This window comes from Haliotis cracherodii, unplaced genomic scaffold (genome assembly GCF_022045235.1).
Source record: "Haliotis cracherodii isolate W230 unplaced genomic scaffold, xgHalCrac1.p SCAF_8, whole genome shotgun sequence".
In the NCBI taxonomy this organism is placed as follows: domain Eukaryota; kingdom Metazoa; phylum Mollusca; class Gastropoda; order Lepetellida; family Haliotidae; genus Haliotis; species Haliotis cracherodii.
The window spans coordinates 51,437,710-51,461,968 of record NW_027266341.1 but is presented as its reverse complement, the minus strand read 5'-3'; the positions used below and the strand labels follow the sequence as shown (position 1 = coordinate 51,461,968).

Here is a 24,259-nt window from a genome sequence, read left to right as displayed (position 1 = left end):
AAATACGATTTCTAGGTTAGTGCGTTACTTCAGAGCACTTACGATCAAGGATCTCCCACAAGGTTGTTTTTTTATTTAAAAGAGATGGATCAAGGAGCAACGCAGATACAGCCATTAATCCTAATTACTAATTATGTATCATCATTCAAGCTTCAGTTAAACTCAACCCAAACCCTATCTCAGATGTACCGCAAAACGTCGACGGTCTATAAGGTTGCCTCACGTCTCATCCTTGGCGCTTTGCTGTTCCGTTCCAACATATTCTACACTGTCAAGCCCTGATATTACACCACTTCAACCTCTGCATGTCAACCACTCTGATTTCAAACGTACACCTATTCCTGCCTCAAGACATACACCGCTGCCATTCCTGCCTCAAGACATACACCGCTGCCATTCCTGCCTCAAGATATACACCGCTGCCATTCCTGCCTCAAGACATACACCGCTGCCATTCCTGCCTCAAGATATACACCGCTGCCATTCCTGCCTCAAGATATACACCGCTGCCATTCCTGCCTCAAGACATACACCGCTGCCATTCCTGCCTCAAGACATACACCGCTGCCATTCCTGCCTCAATATATACACCGCTGCCATTCCTGCCTCAAGACATACACCGCTGCCATTCCTGCCTCAATATATACACCGCTGCCATTCCTTCCTCAAGATATACACCGCTGCCATTCCTGCCTCAAGACATACACCGCTGCCATTCCTACCTCAAGACATACACCGCTGCCATTCCTGCCTCAAGACATACACCGCTGCCATTCCTGCCAGAAGACATACACCGCTGCCATTCCTACCTCAAGACATACACTGCTGCCATTCCTGCCTGAAGAAATACACTGCTGCCATTCTTGCCTGAAGACATACACCGCTGCCATTCGTGCCTCAAGACATACACCGCTGCCATTCCTGCCTCAAGACATACACCGCTGCCATTCTTGCCTCAAGACATACACCGCTGCCATTCGTACCTCAAGACATACACCGCTGCCATTCCGGCCTCAAGACATACACCGCTGCCATTCTTGCCTGAAGACATACACCGCTGCCATTCGTACCTCAAGATATACACCGCTGCCATTCCGGCCTCAAGACAGACACCGCTGCCATTCTTGCCTGAAGACATACACCGCTGCCATTCGTACCTCAAGACATACACTGCTGCCATTCCTACCTCAAGACATACACCGCTGCCATTCCTACCTCAACATATACACCGCTGCCATTCCTTCCTCAAGATATACACCGCTGCCATTCCTACCTCAAGACATACACCGCTGCCATTCCTACCTCAACATATACACCGCTGCCATTCCTGCCTCAAGATATACACCGTTGCCATTCCTACCTCAAGACATACACCGCTGCCATTCCTACCTCAACATATACACCACTGCCATTCCTACCTCAAGACATACACTGGTGCCATTCCTGCCAGAAGACATACACCGCTGCCATTCCTGCCTCAATATATACACCGCTGCCATTCCTGCCTCAAGATATACACCGCTGCCATTCCTGCCTCAAGATATACACCGCTGCCATTCCTGCCTGAAGGCATGCACCGCTGCCATTCCTGCCAGAAGACATACACCACTGCCATTCCTACGTCAAGACATACACCACTGCCATTCCTGCCTCAAGACATACACCGCTGCCATTCCTGCCAGAAGACATACACCACTGCCATTCCTACGTCAAGACATACACCACTGCCATTCCTGCCTCAACATATACACCGCTGCCATTCCTGCCTCCAGACATACACCGCTGCCATTCCTGCCGGAAGACATACACCGCTGCTATTCCGGCCTCAAGACATACACCTCAAGAGATACACCGCTGCTATTCCGGCCTCAAGACATACACTGCTGCCATTCCTGCCTCAAGACATACACTGCTGATATTCCGGCCTCAAGACATACACCGAACCATTCCTGCCTCAAGACACACACCGCTGCCATTCCTGCTTCAAGACATACACCGCTACCATTCCTGCCTCAAGGCATGCACCGCTGCCATTCCTGCCAGAAGACATACACTGCTGCTATTCCGGCCTCAAGACATACACCTCAAGAGATACACCGCTGCTATTCCTGCCTCAAGACATATACGTCCCTGATCTATGGTTTCAATACATTCACCAACACCACTCTTGCTTCCAGTCATACACCAACGCCTCTGGTATTTGACTTCAAGAAAAACCACCGTATCTGATTTCTGTCGTTAAGACATACACCAACACCCCTAATGTGCTTCCAGATATTTAGGACAAACAAGACTGTCAATCGTGATTCAAGACATAAACAACGCCAATCATAATTCAGGAAAAACACCAACGGTCCCCTGAAGATTCCGGGTGTTAATTGGTCTTCAGCAACCCATGCTTCTCGTAAGAGGCGACTAACGGGATCGGGTGGTCAGGCTCGCTGACTTGGGTGATGCATGTCATCGTATCCCAATCGGATGGATCGATGCTCATGATGTCAACCACTGGATTGTGTGGTCTAGGTTTGATTATTTACAGACCGTCGTCATATAGCTGGATTATTGCTGAGTGTGGCGTTAAACAACAAACAAAAGAAGACAGGAAGAATACATCACCGCTGTTTCAAATTGTGTAGCCACACCACTGCGTCAAATCACACAACGCCAACGACGTCCACGACGTCACACATCCACCAACGTCTCCTATTTCACATGATGTGATGAACCCATTCAGAAAATACAGCGAGTGATGTCGACCCATCTCGGATATCTCGGATATCAAGACAAGTTCAACACCCTTTCTGATCTTGCATCAGCGTGATGACCGGCAGTCTATGTCCTTGAATCCTCGTCATCTCCTACTACGCCCACCCCCCCCCCCCCCCCCCCACCCCCCCTCTCTCCAAATGGTCCTATCGATGTCATAACAGTACACACTCCAGCTTTAAAAACTTTGATCACTTGTGTTTAATCATTACGATTTTTTCGTCCCATCTAAATCCCCTGTCATCGCGCAAAAATAAATCTCATAGTCAAGTTAACCTGATCCGATAAAACGGGCCTGTCTAAGGGTGTTAATTTCCCAAGGGCCACTGTAAGTCTATTGAAATTTGGTCGAGGAGCCGTGAATGGCTTTGAAGTGGTAATTGATAGAATATTTACCAGGTTTATGCCACTTGGTAGAATTCCGTGACAGAAGTCTTTTTCGTCCCAAGTTTAGGGCCTAACCAACAAGGCGTCTCATAGGACGGTCGTTAGGCGTGAAAAGACCACTATATACAACCTTATAGCATCAATCTTATTACTTCGAGCCATTGATGCCAAGAAAAGTAATGGTCCCCCATAGAGGACTCGTTTCGTATCTAGTTTTCCACATAGAAATCGAACCAATCGAATGTTGAACCAAAGTTGATCCAGAAATTGTTTTGATGACTGTGATACTTCGCTGGTACGAAATTCACCTAGTCGATATTTCGTCTCACGTTTTGAAACTTTATGCCTGCAGAAGCCTTATTAGCATAATGATCTTATTAGCTTAATGATAAAAAAACGGATAAGTCTATATATATTACCACGGTTTCTATTAATTTAGACATTGAATTACATTCGACTCTATATATTTGTTAACGTCGTTTACTAAACACATTAAAGCTGAAACAAACACGAAGCCATTATGGCGCCACTCATAGTGAAAGACATGTATTTCATGTCATATAAAACATTTTAATACGTAATCTATATCAAGGTTCATAAAAGATTAAAGAATGTCATAAAGGTAGTCATTTTTTGGCCGAGGTATCTACCACAAGTGATATATTTATAAAGCCTTAATGTAGATACAAAGAAAGTAACAAACAGGAATGCAAATATTTAGATGTCATGACGTCAAAATTACATTTTATCATTTTATTAGGTACTAATGCTTTGAAACTTGCATGGTATTAAATTTGAAGGTCGCGTGCAAAAGCGTACTTCCGTCTGTGAGGGTGGTTGGGGTTGAGGGGTGGAGCTTTATGATTCTTAGGTTGTTGTCATTCAACATCGTAATTGCTTCAGTAAACGGGTTATTAATAACCAGACCGGCAATTAATTGATAATTCCAAATGGCACCCTGCATTAGAAGGTGACACATTTCATCCCGCTTACTGGCGAACGAGATACTCATTTCTACACCTCAGTGATCCGGTGCTATTAATACTTCACAAAGTGACACCAGGGGGCGCTGACAGTAATAAGGATGACCTTGGGCGCCACCTATCGGCGATGGCGATCCTGGCATGATCAATAGCCGTGGGGACAGAGAGGTCCAGTAATGCTAGGCGTTAAATATAGATTAGTAATCGCATTATACCCGACTTGTCACACGGCCGTGCGCAGACCCTAGTCGGACGCTAGTTACCGAACCTTACATTTCCTTCTAGCAGGATTGGTTACAGTAAATATAGTATCGCCATACTATATCAGCTCGGCTATTCCTAAAAACTGTATACCGACTGTCTCAATTTATACCGTAATAATATGTTATAAAGCCGTGAAACATATACACCTGGTTGGAAACAGAAATAACACACATCCTTGAAAGATGAACGGTTGGTTGGTTAAATAATATAAGTTTATCTCTACCACTGTCGTCAATGTTAAAGTGTCCACGTATCCAAGTCAGCGCCAGGATCTCTTCAAAATGTGTGGAACCGGCCCTTGTTGGTTACATAGAGATACGATATAGGCATGTCATATGTAGACCTGGTTGGTTACAGAAATAACATACAATCTTTAAACATCAAGAGCTGGTTGGGTAATATAAACATTTTTAGCCCCGCTCTGTCGAAAGCCAATGTTTAACTACCCAGTTTGGCGCCAACAGGGTGTGGAACCGGTCCTTGTTGAATACAGAGATACGATATAGACATGTATATCGTAGCCCTGGTTGTTCATACACAAACGATACAGCCAAGTTGAATTCTATTTGGAACCAATTGGTCACAAAACAAAACATGATATTTTTTCGTCCAAGGTGTCATAAAAAATGCGATATGGCCATGTAGCGGAAAGACAAGGTTGGTTACCACATACAGTAAACTACGGTTATAACGAACCCGTTTATAACGAACTGACGGATATAACGAACTTACTTTTTTGGTCCCGACTATTTGCTGTAGTTATATTGTATATATGCTTATAACGAACTACGGTTATAACGAACTAAAATTAGTAGTCCCTTTGAGTTCGATATAACCGTAGTTTACTGTACAATATAGCCACGTTATGTAAAGGCCCGTTTGGTAACGATAAATACATGTATGCTGTGTCAAACATGATGGTCCGACCAGTACTACCACAGCGATACATGTAAGCATCCACGTCATTTTCCAGGGTAACCTTCACACTGTTATATATAAACCAAACTGTAAACGACATTTATTCCAAAAATGTCGGAACCTACTGAAATTATCTATCGTTAATTACAAGTATAAATTGGCTACTTCTTACGCAACATCCTGCCTGCATATTATCTAAAAAAACACGTGCCACTTAACACTATCCATCATTTGACTCAAACGTGCTTTTTTAAAGGTCGCTCTTGTTAAACACCACCTAGGTATAGGGGTTGTAAAATATGTAATCATTATCCTGTACCGTCTCCCGTCAGAAAACACGTGATATATTGTACGAACCTCCTTATCAATATAAGTAGACTGCTTAAATAACTCTGCAAGGAGAACATCCATACAGTGTCCATTCCAATGACATTTATCATTTTGGAACGCTCAGCTTCCAGGATGACGGATTTATCATCCTCCAAATTCCAGGAACTCCCGTGCGTGCAAGACTGTAAAGAAGTGTTAAGAAAGTGGAAGAATCACGTTTATCAACTTGAGTTGGGAAAACTATTCCTCATATAGAAATGTCCCTTTCCTGCATTGATAAATCAAAGAGTACGAGTCTTTTAACACCAGAATGCCTGTAGTGAGTGAGTGAGTGAGTTAATGAGTGAGTTAACGAGTGAGTGAGTGAGTGAGTGAGTTTGGTTTAACGCCGCTTTTAACAGTTTTCCAGTTTATCACGGCGTGTCAGCTTAATGTGGGAGGAAATCCCGAAGTGATGCAGGTCTCAGACGTTTAACAATTCGGTGAAACCCACGAGCACGGGTATGGTACTGACAAACCTAGAAACATATTCGGGGCGAACCGGGATTCGAACCCACAATCATTTGTTTCTGGCGTGCCCAAGGGACGCAACTCTGCACAGCAAATCGCGGCGCCTTAGACGACTGGGCCACCGGTGCCCCCAGAATGCCTGTAAGGCAGGACGCCTGGTGCCATCACTGATTTTTCAGTGGTCCATTCATATGATTTTCACCGCCAGTTTGCCTATTAGGCTGAATCGAATCTGTTTCGTTGGATAATCGAGACTGGTTATTCTCTTAGATTGATGTGTTAGCAATAGTTTATCGGTAGGAATTTATAGTTTCATTGTAAAGAGTTTGGTTCATATATTTTTATGTATTAATCCATTAACGACCTGATTTAAATGTACTGGTCGCCATTTGTGTGTTAAACAGTTAAACCTAACACATTATTAAACTGTGTTATCAAACCTACCTTTAAAATGGCCCGGCTGACACAGGTGCGGCATTTTGCTATAGACATTAACTGCCACGCTGTTATAAAACTAACATACTGTTTAACCCAACCCAGCTCACTAACTCACTCATCACACAGATATATCATATCCATTTGTTCACAGTATCCATATTTTCTAACTCACTCACACACTCACATAAACGCCCCAGTGAGAGAATTGGATTGTAAGACCAAATATAAGAAATATATGGACATTTCTTAATCATATATTGAAAGTGACATTATTTGAAATATGACCATCTCACGATATAAACCAGGAATATTGTCAACGGCTGGTCCATTGTACGATTCCTACCATGTGTTTATGAGTGAGTGAGTTGGGAGTGTTTATGAGTGAGTAAGTTAGGTTAAACGCCGCTTTTAACAGTATCCCAGTTATATCAGGGCGTGTCACCTTGATGTAGGAGAAAAATCCCGAAGTGATTCAGGTCTCAGACGTTTACCACTTTGGTGAAACCAACGAGTACGGGTATGGTGCTGACAAACCTAGAAACACATTCGGGGCGAACCGGGATTCGAACCCACAATCATACATTTCTGGAATGCAGAAGGGGCGCAACCCTTAGACTGGTCCATCAGTGCCCCCGTGTGTTTATGAATCCCCATCAGTTAGTGATAAAACCAGCAGTTCATGTACGTGTTATTTAAGTGAGTGAGTGAGTGAGTGAGTTGGGTTTAACGCCGCTTTTAACAGCATTCCAATTATATCGCGGCGTGTCAGCTTCATGTGGGAGGAAAGCCCCAAGTGATGCAGGTCTCAGACGTTTACCACTTCGGTGAAACCAACGAGTACGGGTATGGTGCTGACAAACCTAGAAACACATTTGGGGCGAACCGGGATTCGAACCCACAATCGTACGTTTCTGGCATGCAGAAGGGGCGCAACCATTAGACTGGGCCATGCGCCCCCGTTTGTTTATGAATCCCCATCAGTTAGGGATTATGCCAGCAGCTCATGTACGTGTTATTTAAGCATGGACATTAGTGTACAACAGATCTGAGTGGTAACATGGTACTACCTGTTAATTTGTAGATAGCTCTTCTCAACGGCGAGGTGGACTGTCCATACGCATTGAATAACTGTTGTTTTTTCTCTCCACAGATACATCTATATGGGAGGACTGGTGGTCATATGAGGGCATATCCGGTAAGAGACACTCCATTACCGTACTCAAATGTTTGCACGTGTATATACCATACACAAAATGTCAGGTGTACAAGTAGCCACTTGCATACTTGCATTTCAACTAGAAATGCCAGCCAAATACGTACGATGCCACATTTTTCACACGTGTATTAGCCACAAAACAAATGCCAGCCGGACGAGTACCTAGAGTCTACATTTACAACAAGAAATAAAAGCGACAAAACGCTTACCATATTCATTAGAAAATAGATTGTACGATTCCGACTATAGCATGTGTTTATGAATGACTACCAAATTTTGATGATACCAGGAGTTCGCGAAAAGGCCATACAGGTTGCATCCGTCACAAACACATGCAAAGGCAAGTCAATTGTTCACCTGAAAAAACACGGGAACATATGCTACAAGTCAAAATAGGGAATTGCATCGGACATCATTTTAGGCACTGTCAAATTTGGAAATGTCATCAAAGTGTCTATCATAAAACGTTTTGAAGGCTTTACCCTGATCAAACAATTTAGTCTTTGATGCATCAAATTTGGGAATGTCCTCCAGAGGAACATATTTACCGTGACACTTTTTGAAAGCTTCACTGAAGCATTACATGTTATAACCTTCCTCAAACATCTTCCGAGCAAGGGGCGATGACACTCTTTGAAATCCTGGTAGAAAGAGCATGCCCGTTTGTATCTCAAAAGTTGTGAAATGTAAACACCATAGGCTGGAGCTGCTTGAATATTGCTCGAAATGAAGGGAAGTTGACTATTGGAATGTTGAAGTCATCGCTCTTTTATACAGTCTTGTGGAGAGTGTTTTGTTACTCGGAATCTTTATGTATAGATCTGAATATGAAACAAGTGAGGCAGTATCACTGGTCTCCTTTATTTCTAGTTCAGGTGGGTGGATCAGTGGAAGGGAAATGGCTATTTGATATTTATTGAATAATATCAGATCATCGATATGTATGAAGCTTAAGTTAAAATTCTTGGACAAATTGCAAGAAATATCTGTCATACAAGTACCACGCCAGATTGTTCACATTCACCACAAAACAAATGCCAGTCACACAAGAACTGGGTTCTTTGGCTAAATATGCCTTATCGTGAAAACTTGCAATTATCATTATACTAGTGGTCCCAGGTGCAACGTATTACATTTCTGGTGCCAACCAATCAGTCTCCATGCGATAATCACCACCCTGATACACGTGTAATTACCGCAAGGGTGATAACACTCATACAATTACTAATGGATAATATGTAATAATTTCCAGATTATAGATGCCTGAGTTTTGATATAAAGCCTAATGGTAGATATACGACTACAGCTGATTGCATATTATTCTAGAACAAACCCGACAAAAAGCTCTTTAGAATCTCTGCTAAAAGCAGATTCCATTGTACGATGTTTTTGAATCACTGTCAAGTAATGATGATAACAAGTGTTAAAGGTGAGCGTATCCTGACCCACCAGTGGCACCCGTCACAAACACATGCAAAGGCAAGTCAAATGTTCACACAGGAACGTCTGTCTCAAATCAAAACAGAGAATAGATCGGATATTTGGAAATGCCCTCGACATGTCTACCACAAAACGTCTTGTAAGCTTGAACGTGTACCCTAATCAAACAACATTTGAATCGCATAACGCTCTTTGAACCTCAACTTGATGCTTGATTGTATCTCAGTGGGTGTGAAATGTAGACACCAAAGGCAGGAGCTGCTGGAATATTGCTCGACATGAAGGGAAAGGTGACTATTGGAAAGTTGAAGTCATCCCTCTTGTCATCTCATTCTTGTCATCATTCGTTATCCAATACACAACCGTAGACGGCTTGACATCCTTCTGATCCACTGGTGATGATATCAGGGATGATTATTTTGTTCCCAGGTTCACAGACATTTAAAAAAACTAAACGTGGAAATAACGTCAAAGTCACTGATTATTTTAGGAATGCCAAGATATGAGTTCACTCCCCCCATGTGTTTCGTATTGTAAATATCATAATAATCTGAGGAAATCATAATTAGTCTATTCCTTATTTCCCTCACACACCAAAGACCCTGCACCCGCACCCGCACTCACAGCCACAGCCACAGCCACACCAACACCCACACCCACACCCACACAGCCACACCCACATGCACACACGCACAGCCACACCTTCACCCCAGCTACATGGACACACACCCACACCCACACCCACATCCACACCCACACCCTCACATACACCCACACCCACACCCACACCCACACCCTCACATACACCCACACCCACACCCACACATACACCCACACACGCACACACACAGCCACACCCTCACCCACATCCACACCCACACCCACACCCACACCCTCACATACACCCACACACGCACAGCCACACCTTCACCCACAACTACATAGACACACACACGCACACCCACACACACATCCCAACCCTCACTCACACCCAAACCTACAGCCACACACGCATAGCCACACAATCATTAGGGTACATATTTTAACCGATTGTGAATTTGATAGGGCGTAGATAGGAACATAACATAATAAGACTTTAAAGACTAAATTCTCAAGACTTAAATCCTTTGTGCAATGGTAGCAGCACCATTGATCTATCTGGTTTTTAGAACACCCTACAGTAAAGTTGATACTCGTTTTCATCAATATCACATTCCCTTCCTAAAAAAGCAGTAAAATGTGACGTCTAGCCGTTTGTCATTAATTCAAATGTCAATCCGTTCGGATCAACAGTCGATGTATCGTTACAAGCACCGAATAATACCAATATGACATATGTAAGTCAACTTATAGGACTCCAGGGAGTAATAATCTAGACTTATGAGTCGTTACTAGATACATGAAATATGTATCAGTTTTCAATTTGTAACTTACCTCAGATGGGATTTGATGGCGTTAAGCCGCTATTTAATCTCATATGAAAGGAGATCCTCGTAATAGTATACAGCAGAATAATAATGGAGTACATCAGTGCATTGAGACTTAACTGGACGCGATGGGAGACCAATTACCAAGTACTGAATAACGACTGGGCTCAGGATTAAGTAAACAAAGAGAAGTCATGAAACACCATCAGTAGAACTTATTACGAACATGATATGAGGTGTAGAAAAAATGTAGATTCCTGTGTTTGGGGGACAAGATACTGTTCAACTATTGCAATCCGAACACGGGCGACAGATTGGTTTACTTCTCACAGTGACTGGTAATTAGATGTAATATAAATTTCTGAAATATTTTCAGAATTTCTTATACCAGAGGTCTTTGATGGCTGTTCATTTTTAGAAGAAGAATGAATTCGTCTAGCTATATCCCTGAGCTTAGTTCATCAACGTCAAATGTGAAATAGAAAATGACGTCATCACGTCATTCAGCGGCAAGATCGAGAGTGTATCAGATAAGCCACCATTATTGTACTACTGCTTCTTCTTCTACTGCTACTACTACTACTACTACTACTACTACTACTTCTACTACTACTACTACTACTATTATTTTTTTTATTATTATTATTGGGGCGATCGGGTAGCCTAGTGGTTAAAGCGTTCGCTCGTCACGTCGAAGAACCCGGTTCGATTCCCGACATGGGTACAATGTGTGAAGCCCATTTCTGGTGTCCACCGCTGGAATATTGCGGGAATATTTCTAAAAGCGGCGTAAAACCGTACTCAATCACTCACTCACTCGCTACTATTATAATAACTACTACTGCTACTACTACTACCACTACTACCACTACTTCTGATACTGCTGCTGCTGCTACGACTACTACACTTATTACTACTGCTACTGCTACTACTATGACTACTGCTACTGCTACTGCTACTACTTTGACTACTACTACTGCTACTAGTACCACACCTATTTGGTTGTGGTCTCTGATTCCCAGCTTCTGGTCCCTGATCTCCAGTATCTGGTTCTTATCCCTGGTCCCCAATCTCTGGTCTCTGATCTCCAGTATCTGGTTCTGATCCCTGGTCCCCAATCCCTGGTCCCTGATCTCCAGTATCTGGTTCTGATCCCTGGTCCCCAATCCCCGGTCCCTGATCTCCAGTATCTGGTTCTGATCCCTGGTCCCCAATCCCTGGTCCCTGATCTCCAGTATCTGGTTCTGATCCCTGGTCCCCAATCCCTGGTCCCTGATCTCCAGTATCTGGTTCTGATCCCTGGTCCCCAATCCCCGGTCCCTGATCTCCAGTATCTGGTTCTGATCCCTGGTCCCCAATCTCTGATCTCAGGTCCCTAGTTCCCCAGTTTCTGGTCCCCGATTTCTGGTTTCTGGTCCCCGATCTCAGATCCCTGGTCCCACACTTCCAAAGGTAGTTGATCATGGGATGGACACACACCCTCCCGGGGAAATATACACACAGATTATACGACGGTATTCGGTTTTAACATATTTTTATTTCAAAAGAAATCTGGATCGGTAAACAAGCAAAACTTGCTTATGTAAATACCTCTCCAGGTAATAACTTTACAACAGCTGGTTAAATATCAGATTATATGTAAAATAGTGCTAAACATAAATATACTAAATGCACAAATGAAATATATGAAGCCAATACAAGTGGTGTCTGTGAAATAAGATATAGCAGTTTTCCATTACTACATGCATAAAATTAGTCTACTCGAATCTTTTGCTATTGACAATGAAATCGTGAACTGATTTAAGAATAGTCATGTTTGTAGAACTGCTTACTGAACTATTGCCATGTAATACCGTTTTTAAATCATACCCATGTGTGTAGAAGTACATAGTGTTTCTGATATTATGGTATTTTTTACAGGTATAGAAAAAGTGAATTGCGTCTTCGAAGTGATACCCACAAGTGCAGTCTGATATGTCAGATACATGTCGTCTAAACTTATCAGCGTTTAGGTCACTGCAGCCGAGCCTAAGGCGACAGTGGACAATTTGCCATGATCTATGACCGTATTTTAGGTCAAAATTATTAATATTTGTATCAGAACGATTAATTAAGGATTTGAATTATTTTAATGAGCAAGAATTAGTAACTTCATTGGGTTGAACGTTCCACAGATTAATGGTATCCGGAAGAAATGGTTTAGCATAGGTGTGTTGACCCTTCAATGCCTGGTACATTCGCTTATCACAGGTGCGATGTGGACGCACTGTCGGTACATTGTAAACATCTAATCAAAGAATCAACCATATTGATCGTATTATATTTGCCAGTTAGTATAATTACCACATGCAAACTGCGAACGGCTTGATAAGTAGGCAAACAGAGCACTGGCTATGTATGTGGCAGCATTGAGAAAAGGTTACACTCCGTATAAATGTCCAGTCAAACACCATTAAGCTGGATGGGACTTGTTTTCTTTGAAAACACATTTCTGTTTTCACGAGTCTCGAGTTACATCCCCTGAATATATGCAATCGTTCGGTTCCGTGGCGAGGTGTCAAGGTAAACTAGGCTGCTAGATCTTTGATCTTGTGACAACGAATCTCTGAAATTTGCAACGACACAAAAGAAAAAAAAATACTTGAAAAATTGTATTGGAAATTAGTGAGTATACTATTAATGACCTCGGTCATATTTCACCCTGACGAACGTAACATCATACGTACTGTCAACGAGAGATAGCTGCTTATAAATTACAAAAGTCGATAGACATAACAAAACAGTTTCTGCATCCCGTGAACAAGTAGTGGAAATTCAATGCATTCATAACGCCATACATAGAATTTTGTGACTGGTAATATGTTTTAAAAGCAGAGGATTATAGCCTTACGCGACGATTAATGTTTGATACGGAAGTTTTGTGACAGTAGGACAATAGATATTAAGTCACTACTGCAAGTATGGAGTATTTATTGATTTATTGATTTATTTATTATTATTATTATTATTATTATTATTATTATTAATTTATTTTTCCGAATCTACTAACCCGTCATCATTTCCATGAAAACATTATAAATAGGGTACAAAGAAGGAATCCATTTTGGAACGAGTTTCGTTCACGTGACTGTCACATAACACTCAAAATCAAGGGGAATCATCACCCTCTGATTAGTTGTTGAAAGTGTTTCTATTGTTACCTGTAGATTCCCAAATTGAAACACTATGTTAACCCAGAAGTCTGTATGTAAAAGAACCTAGTGTCAACAAATAAACAACTAACAAGCGGTATACAATCGACAATTGTATTACAAAAAATAACTAGGTTTACAAATCAATACAAATTACTGCACAGCAATTACAATGGCAGTACAAAATAGACTGGCAGTACAATATTCAATGGCATTAAAAAGTATGGTGGCAGTGGTCAGTGACAAATAAAAAAAACAGTGGTGATAGTAGAAGTCAGTGATAATGACATGTATTCACCCAGCATCGACATAGGACAAGCTTCCAAGATGAACTCAGAGGAGAATCAGGGATGATGAGTGATTCTCACATGCAAGCTGGTTTCGAAGCAATGAAAAGTGTGAGAGGCGAAATGTGAGATATATGTAACACGCTCCTCCTACAGCCTAACAAGCAACTGAAAGTTTTTTAACCATGCCCTCACCAATCTAGCAGCACTAGAACATTACAGAACTTTCCATATGTTTCTATAACATACTATCACCGTCCGCGGTATACCAAACCGGAAGTTTACACACGACTCTAGCATCTAAATATAGTAACTTCCTGACGACTTATCACTGTCCAAACACAATGCAATGAGCGTCTACCGAATCTCAACAGAAACAATTACAATCATTGTCAAACATCAAAATACACTGTCATATAACACTGTGTGGCTCTAATCTACAAAGTGTATAATCAATGCATTAGGCATACAATAAGCTGACTTCAAACTGTGCTGCCTTGTAAAACATGTTGGCAGTTGCTGAAACAGTAAAATATGTAACATCACACAGATAATGTGATAGGCAGAAATGTTTATAAGTATTTTACATATTCTGTCAAAGGCAGCGATACATGTCGTGACAATGAAAAAATCCATAAAGACCTACTCAGCATAAATAAATCAGTCCAGTATTATGTAAACGTGGGATTGGTCCTGTATTTTATTACAGATTATCAGAGGTATCGTCCTTGCGGGTGAACCGACACCCAAGGGGTCACTATAAATTGATTTGCTCTTTGTAACATCGTTTCAACATTTAGTATTGTGTTCAGGGCAATGCCAGAACTATTGTATATATCATGTAGATTGAGTATATTCAATTACTTATGAATGCAATCAACACAATAGCCAGGAGACTACCACCATGCAAGCAGTAGACACAGAAGGTATATCTATTCTATCTGTAACAGGTGCGAACTAGTGGATTCGGTGATTTGTTCAGGCGTTTTCAACCATATTTCAAGTCATCAAGAATGGGATAAGGAACATTTAACGAATAGAAGGACTATTTACCAGCCCTCGGACCTTACAGATCAGACTAGTCGTCAGGATATCACATCTAAAAAGCACAATGTATGAATGGAGGTTCAAACTCAGAATATCAGTTTAATATGTGATGTTTACACTGCACGGTAGTCTCATATAGTAGTTTCTTGACTCCAGCAAAGTCACGAATGTCGCAAAATTGTTCAAATGGCCATTTTGTCCGCAATGTTGTTGAGAAACGTTCGAATACAGCTTGCAGTCGATATGAATCAGTTGATGGCATGTTTTGACGTAACGCTGCTTAATGGTGAGACAAACTCCTTCAATTTTGTCTACTTTTGTATATTGACACTATGACAATAAGCCCATTGTGGGAGATGATTGACATGCATGTATCTGATCGATTAATTTTATCGAAAAGTAATCCCGTAGATTGAATTGCATCGAGAACATACGCAAACCGTCGCAATATCCGTGCCGCGACTTTTCTCGCGTGAGCAAGGCCTGTTTCACATAGGGGAGGTTATCGATAATGCCGTTTGTGATTGACACACTCACACAGAGATCTGATAGATTCTGACGCTCCATTGAACATGGTGCAATGAAGCGTCCTCGGTTGATGGAGTTAAACAAGTGTCTACAACACCGAGAGTACAGCGAGAAATGATGTGTTACAACGAGACCTTCAAACAAAGCATCAGAACTTAGTTGAAAACATCGCTTTTCTATTTAACAACTTGTTTTTTCGTAATGATGACGTTATGTACTGGTCGGGAGTTCATTGTCGTGATTTTCGTGTCTCTGTATTGCTGTTTATCGGCAAACATTCTCGTGATAAACGGTCCTTACCAAATGCGGCAGAATTTTATGATGGTCTGAAGCTCGATTTCAGTTGAGTTTTTGCTTTTATTCTGCAGCAGATCAAAGGACCAAATATCATTATCGAATGAATGGAAGGGTCGTGGGCTTTCGTTGTAGGCTACATGTAACAATATGTTGAGAGAACAGGTCATTTTCTCTGTATGGTTCAGTCGAGATGGTATTACACAACTGTAAGGGAACATGAAGTGCTGTCATCAATTGTTGTATTTGTTGAGAATAGAGTTTTAGGCCTTTCAGCAAGGATATTGAAAATATATGTATGCACTCACATACTGTCACAAATGATCAGGATATCATATATTAATCGTATCACATCTTTCCCCTGTGAAGATCTGGGTTAGAATTCCCAGCCCTCACCTGTCGTAAGAGGTGACTAACGGGATCGGGTGGTCAGGCTCGCTGACTTGGGTGATGCATGTCATCGTATCCCAATGGCGTCGATCGATGCTCATGATGTCTCACTGGATTGACTTAATTATTTAATGGCCGCCGTCATATAGCTGGAATATTGCTGAGTGCGGCGTCAAAAAACAAACAACAAGAATCATATCTGTCGAAAAATATGTTAAAATTTATTTCTCTGATAATTATACTCCTCTGACTTGCCGGCGCCTCGGATAAAATAGAAAATATCAAAATCACACATATGACACCAACCAGCATGGTTATTGACTAATGTTATGGCACACCATGGATCGTAATAAAGAGAGTTAGGTTACGAACCCACGAATCCTTAAGGCGCAATAGGCCACTGTGTACACTATGGGAGCACGTCAATGTTATACACGAATGAACATCACAGATATTTTGCATTTAATATCCTTTAAATAATCCTCAAATAATCGTGTTGCCAATATGTACATCGAAGACTGAGTGAGTGTTTTTTGTCACTGCTTTGAACAGCTTAATGTGGGAGAAAAATGATACAGCTCTCAGAAGTTTACAGCACTTCAGGGAAGCTATAAAACACGAGTTTTGTGTTAACAAACCTAGAAAGATTATAAGGGCGAATGGGGATTCGAAACAACGATCATAGGTTTCCAGCACACCCAACGGACCCATATTTATCGAATCCTGTAAGGGACATTACAAATTGCGTGGCCTTTGACAACCTCCCCTCACCCCGTGCCATATCACCCACACCCAGTTATTATGATGGGGTGTGGGGATTCAGGGTAAGAATGGGTCCCATGTACCTCCGCTTGTCGTAAAATGATCAGATGATGCACGTCATCGTGCCTCATGGTGTATCGTTGCTCATGCCTTCAGGGGCGGGGCGGTAGCCTAGTGGTTAAAGCGTTCGCTCGTCGTACCGAATACCCGGGTTCAATTCCCTCATGGGTAGAATCTGTGAAGCCCATTTCTTGTGTCCCCCGCCGTGATATTGCTGGAATATTGCTAAAGCGGCGTTAAACCATACTCAGTCAGTCAGTCAGTCAGTCAGTCAGTCAGTCAGTCAGTGATTTAAAGAGGGATATCGTTTAAGTGGGAAAACATACGATAAGCATAGTCGCCTTTTACAGCAAGCATAGGTTGCCGAAGACCGATTGTACTCCGGATTTTCACGCATGTTCTGTAATACGACCCTGTGTATAAGTCTATATCCTACTTATTCGTTTTGCCAACATGATTTTGTGCTTAATTATGATACCGGCGAAAATTATGTATATTCGTGCGATCAACCGTTAATGGTCTCTGGCACACAAAATACGATTCGTTCAAATATCTTCAAGACAATTTCACATGATTGAATTTTTCATTACATTCCAGTTTAGACTTTTGAAGTTGGTTAGGTTTTGCATACACATTCACCTTTTTAGCGCAGATCACATCCCACATCTGCTAGCCTTGCCGAGTCTAGGCTCACAATATAAGACTCCCAATTTCAAAGATCTTACTGTTATCATGAAACTATTACTTTCATAACGACAACGCTTATGACAACGACAACGCTTATGTTTTTGTCCCTACGTCATCAGTGTACCTTACTTCAACAATGGTTATTGTCTGTTTCAATGTGATACCTGTGATACTAAATGTATTTAGCAGTCTGGTATTCCGACTGCAAGGGCGCAGGCGGGGTAAAACCACTCTTTCACTGACTGACGCCTTCAGTAAGTCATCTGTCTGATCTGACCCATGGAGATCCAGACTAGAACCCATGCATTCTGTAAAATGTCCCTATGCTTGTCGTAAGAGGCGACTAACGGGATCTGGTGGCCAGGCTCGCTGACTTGGTTGGTGCATGTCATCGTATCCCAATTGCGTGGATCAATGCTCATGATGACGATCACTGGATTGTCTGGTCCAGACTCGATTATTTACAGACCGACGCCATATATGTGGAATATTGCTGAGTGCGGCGTTAAACAACAAACAAACAAATATCTGATCTAGGCTCGAATATTTACAGCATACAGCAACAGTCTCTCAAATAAACATTTTGAGATGCATCATAAGTGTTCCATCAGATAGATTTTATCCTCCGCCCCCAAAAAAGGAGAAATCGTGGGGAGGTAGGATAACCGCCTCTACCACACATCTGCAACTGTTTTCAACCCATCACACACACCATGAACATGCCAATATAATACCTTTGGCTCGTTTGGTATTGAAGTTGGTGAATATTCCCTGTCAGGTGGTATCAGATTCTCAGCGCACCTCATTGAACAGTTTGTGAAGGGTAAATGAGGCGACGAGGACGTTGAAGGAGACCAGAAATTGCGTTTCAAGATCAAGGCTTCAAATCAACAAAGTTTGAGTTACAATACGACGGTTGAGCTATCGTAAATGATTGGATAAGGAGATGAGATGGAATTTACTGCAGCGAAAAACCAACATGTGTATGCATAAAACACGTGCACGCTATGACAGATTCAATAGCATCGATGTGGCACCCGGAATCTGAACTTAGCGTTTTCCTGTGAGAGAAAAAACGAAATAAAACAAATAAAAATAACATAAATCAATTATTCACTGCGTTCCTGCAAGTATACATTCATCCTCCATGTGCTTGGCATTTCAAAACGTTTTTGTTTGACTTTTTTAGGTGTCAAAAAGAATAAGATTAATTCGATGATTTTTAAGGGCACTTCATTGTTGTGTGACCTCGGTACTCCCACAATCCTCTCTTAGCGTAACACTTCCGGCTCCAGCTGCTGAATTCATCACCAAACGTTGCCATATTAATCTTGAATTGTAAATCTCAACATTTCAATATCTTTAAAAGAAAACCGACCATTTTCACGGGTTAATAGTCTTTTCCGTTGACAGATTGCTAATTCAAAGGTACCAAAATACACGTAGGAGAATAAGCAGCGTCCACAAAAAGCGCTGTCAAAGCAGCTCCTTGCACTCCTGACTGAATAAAGCAATAGCGCTGTTCAATAAAATGCATTTGGAACACACGAGTCCACCAAAGTTGTCACTTTGACGGAGATCGTGAAGGGCCATTGTTCCAACCGAGGACACATTGATGCAGGTCATATTTTCTAATGCAGTGCTTTTTATGCTCGATATTTCCCTGCTGTCAATTATTGACCGGTGTGGATAGTGACAGTTTCATGCCGTCGGGGCAAACGTGTGAACATGGTTGGGAGTTAAAATCACTGAATGAAATTTATGACTGGCTTTGAGCTAGTAGCGCTGAGAATGAGGGGATTTGGCGGAAAATAGGATGCGCTGCGTTCAGCTGCAGATGAATACAAACCTGTTCTCCCCCAAGCCACGACGTCAGTGGCTCATAAGGCCCTCAGAAAATTAACAATTGATGCTGATTAGTCTGGTAGTTACTCGAATTATTTGTTTTATAGACAATTGTATCTTTGAAACTCCAAGGGTTTCTAACTATCAATCAAATATCGACTTATCTTGAGTAGCGGGATGACGAGGATGTGTGCGCCATTTGTATTGAATTTAAACATTTTGGGTAATTACATTGCCATTGTGCGACAAGGAGGACGTTTTGCCCACTTGAAATGTCAAATATTTAAGGACGAAAACTTTATAATAATGGTATGACAATTATCATAATTATGGTCGACAACGAGTCATTTTAATTTCTTACACTTGTCACTTTTATACTTCAGAAATGTCGAAATTACACAAAACTGGCTAAATGTGCGAAAGAAATATCCATCCTTGTGCAAGACCTCGAGGCGAATTGTTTACCATGTGTATCTACTAAGATGTGAGGTGAAATTGGGTTCAACGTCGCGTCCAAGATTATTGCACTTATATAGGGCATGCATGTGTGTATGTGTGTGGCTGCGTGTACTAGTCCGGATTGATGCTGCGGACTAGTACACGCAGCCGCAGTTTAACATGACTACACCACTCAGACACAGTATACTGACTCCGAGCCGACCAGCCCTTTGTTTAAGCCCCTTAATGCCGAGCGCCAGACAGGGTAACAACAAGTACCGTTTAACGTCTTTCGGTATGACGCGGCCGGGGATCAAACCCCGGACCTTCCTCTCCGGGCGGACGCTCTACCACTAGGCCACGGAGGCGGTCGTATCTACTACAAAAACAGCTTGGGTCAAACACAATCTTAAAACAAATATCCTCCCTGAAAACCTCTACAATCAGCCTTCCCGACACACTTCATCCATACGTATACATCTAGAGTCGTTTTAGGTCCAAAACATAAACGTGTTGATAATAGTCATGACAGTTGCTTATTTCTCAAATCATTCAAATCTACATGATGTGAGCAAACATGGACCTTTGACACACCTGATGCTTCCCATCTTTCTGAGGCAAGGGAGTTAACTGACTGTAAAAGTCCAGTTTCCACCTTTGCCGAATTAGACTGGATTTTCTGGGCTTGATCGTAGCGCGACCAGTGGCTATTTCGAGCTATGTCCCTTCTAGGTACCTTCTATTGACCAATCAGATTCCATCTCTCATATCACTTGCATTTGCTTCAAACAATATGGCGGCACCCAGGCAAAACGATCTGATCGATAAGCAAGATCTATGTTGTAATAATCACTTGAGCACCTTTATCAAAAACATGAAATTATTTCCAATATATCTGTCGACGCCCAGTTGACGGTACGCCTGCTTTGCAAGTCCTGGAGTCGACCGAAATCTGCACGTTGAAATCCATGTTGTTTACGACACCGATGTCTAGTTAGTTACGCGATTTTGATTGGCCAATGCATAGACTCGTTAGTTCAGCCAAAATGTAACTCGGAAAACCCAGCCTAGTTCGGCAAGGGTGGATATTGGACTTCTATGGTCAAATAACGCCCTTGCCTCGAGAAGATGGAACCTTCCACAAGCAACTACATATCACGAAAATAACCAATTGAGTTTGTGGCACCAATGTTGCCAGCCCTGCAAGTGTAGATCGGGCGATGAGCAAGCCTTTCTGTTTAAGCGTCCGCTTGCCACGCAGAAGACCCGGGTTCGATTCTCGAGTGAGTGAGTACGAATTTTCGCCGCTTTTAGCAATATTCCAGCATTTTCACGGGGGTGGACACCAGAAATTGGTTGGATACAGTGTACCCTTGTGGGGAGCGAACTCGGGGTTTCGGCATGACGAGCGAACGGTTGAACCACTAGGCTACTATACCCACCCACTCCTCACTTACTCAAGGGAATAATAGTATCGGAAGGATGTAGTTAAAAGAATTACTACAGAGGTGTTCACCAGCTGTTATGGCGTCTCTAATAAAGGGACATCACCAGTTGACGGTGAATCTCAACCGCACATAAATTTGGCCAAGTTCGATCCCCGCACGGTAATTCACCTTTTACATTAAAAAACTATTATCAAAGACATAATTCATCATTATGAAATATTTTAGTCGGAAAGAAGTTGAATATGGTTCTGGTAAATGGTCCGACGGTAAACGTCGTATTTTCAAATCAAGTGAATTTGGCGAAAATATTTCTTTTATTTTCAAAACATATCTTCCTGTTTCATTCTTCTTTATATAACACTGAGTTCATGTGAATTTGGTGGCTAGAACCAACAAAGTCTACTTATGTAACACTGAGTTCATGTGAATTCGATGGCTAGAACCAACAAAGTCTACTTATATGACACTGAGTTCATGTGAATTTGATGGCTAGAACCAACAACGTCTACTTATATGACACTGAGTTCATGTGAATTTGGTGGCTAGAACCAACAAAGTCTACTTATATGACACTGAGTTCATGTGAATTTGATGGCTAGAACCAACAACGTCTACTTATATGACACTGAGTTAATGATGAATTCGATGGCTAGAACCAACAAAGTCTACTTATATGACATTGAGTTCATGTGACTTTGATGGCTAGAACCAACAACGTCTACTTATATGACACTGAGTTAATGTTGAATTCGATGGCTAGAACCAACAACGTCTACTTATATGACACTGAGTTCATGTGAATTCGATGGCTAGAACCAACAAAGTCTACTTATATGACACTGAGTTCATGTGAATTTGATGGCTAGAACCAACAACGTCTACTTATATGACACTGAGTTCATGTGAATTTGGTGGCTAGAACCAACAAAGTCTACTTATATGACACTGAGTTCATGTGAATTTGATGGCTAGAACCAACAACGTCTACTTATATGACACTGAGTTAATGATGAATTCGATGGCTAGAACCAACAAAGTCTACTTATATGACACTGAGTTCATGTGAATTTGATGGCTAGAACCAACAACGTCTACTTATATGACACTGAGTTAATGATGAATTCGATGGCTAGAACCAACAGAGTCTACTTATATGACATTGAGTTCATGTGAATTTGATGGCTAGAACCAACAACGTCTACTTATATGACACTGAGTTAATGTTGAATTCGATGGCTAGAACCAACAACGTCTACTTATATGACACTGAGTTCATGTGAATTCGATGGCTAGAACCAACAAAGTCTACTTATATGACACTGAGTTCATGTGAATTTGATGGCTAGAACCAACAACGTCTACTTATATGACACTGAGTTAATGTTGAATTCGATGGCTAGAACCAACAAAGTCTACTTATATGACACTGAGTCAATGTTGAATTCGATGGCTAGAACCAACAACGTCTACTCATAACACTGAGTTAATGTTGAATTCGATGGCTAGAACCAACAACGTCTACTCATAACACTGAGTTAATGTTGAATTCGATGGCTAGAACCAACAAAGTCTCCTTATATGACACTGAGTTAATGTTGAATTCGATGGCTAGAACCAACAACGTCTACTTATATGACACTGAGTTAATGTTGAATTCGATGGCTAGAACCAACAACGTCTACTTATATGACACTGAGTTCATGTTGAATTCGATGGCTAGAACCAACAACGTCTACTTATATGACACTGAGTTAATGTTGAATTCGATGGCTAGAACCAACAAAGTCTACTTATATGACACTGAGTTCATGTGAATTCGATGGCTAGAACCAACAAAGTCTACTTATATGACACTGAGTTCATGTGAATTCGATGGCTAGAACCAACAAAGTCTACTTATATGACACTGAGTTCATGTGAATTCGATGGCTAGAACCAACAAAGTCTACCTATATGACACTGAGTTCATGTGAATTCGATGGCTAGAACCAACAAAGTCTACTTATATGACACTGAGTTCATGTGAATTTGATGGCTAGAACCAACAACGTCTACTCATAACACTGAGTTAATGTTGAATTCGATGGCTAGAACCAACAAAGTCTACTTATATGACACTGAGTTCATGTGAATTCGATGGCTAGAACCAACAAAGTCTACTTATATGACACTGAGTTCATGTGAATTCGATGGCTAGAACCAACAAAGTCTACCTATATGACACTGAGTTCATGTGAATTCGATGGCTAGAACCAACAACGTCTCCTTTGACTTTTACAAACTGACGATGGATACTTCGTTACCAAATGCAAATACAAACATTGTGAGACGACCGTCACGTTTCACACTTGCAATACCAAAGTCTCCATATTCTGAACGGTTCCACAGGGACACTAAATCCCCTTTTGGCAAAGTGCAACGTGGTTCGAACTCACTCCTCAAGGTTTCCTAGCACTCTACTGACAATACCTCTGCCCACTCAACCACTAGAGACCTGACATTATGTTCTAAGCACACACGGTCTTCCCACTGAGTGCATATATCACTCTCACCACAACCGTCAACAGGGAAGGTGACATAATACATCGAGAAAACATCCATTT

At 41.6% G+C, this 24,259-nt stretch overlaps 1 protein-coding gene across 1 annotated transcript in view; it reads left to right on the top strand.

The window, feature by feature from the left end:
- LOC139450041 (carbonic anhydrase-related protein 10-like) overlaps positions 1-24,259 on the top strand; it is a 129,654-nt gene that overhangs the window by 68,203 nt on the left and 37,192 nt on the right. The window contains exon 2 of the mRNA XM_071231673.1: positions 7,747-7,791. Within this exon, the coding sequence (XP_071087774.1) occupies positions 7,747-7,791 (45 nt within the window). The remainder of the gene's footprint in view (positions 1-7,746; positions 7,792-24,259) is intronic.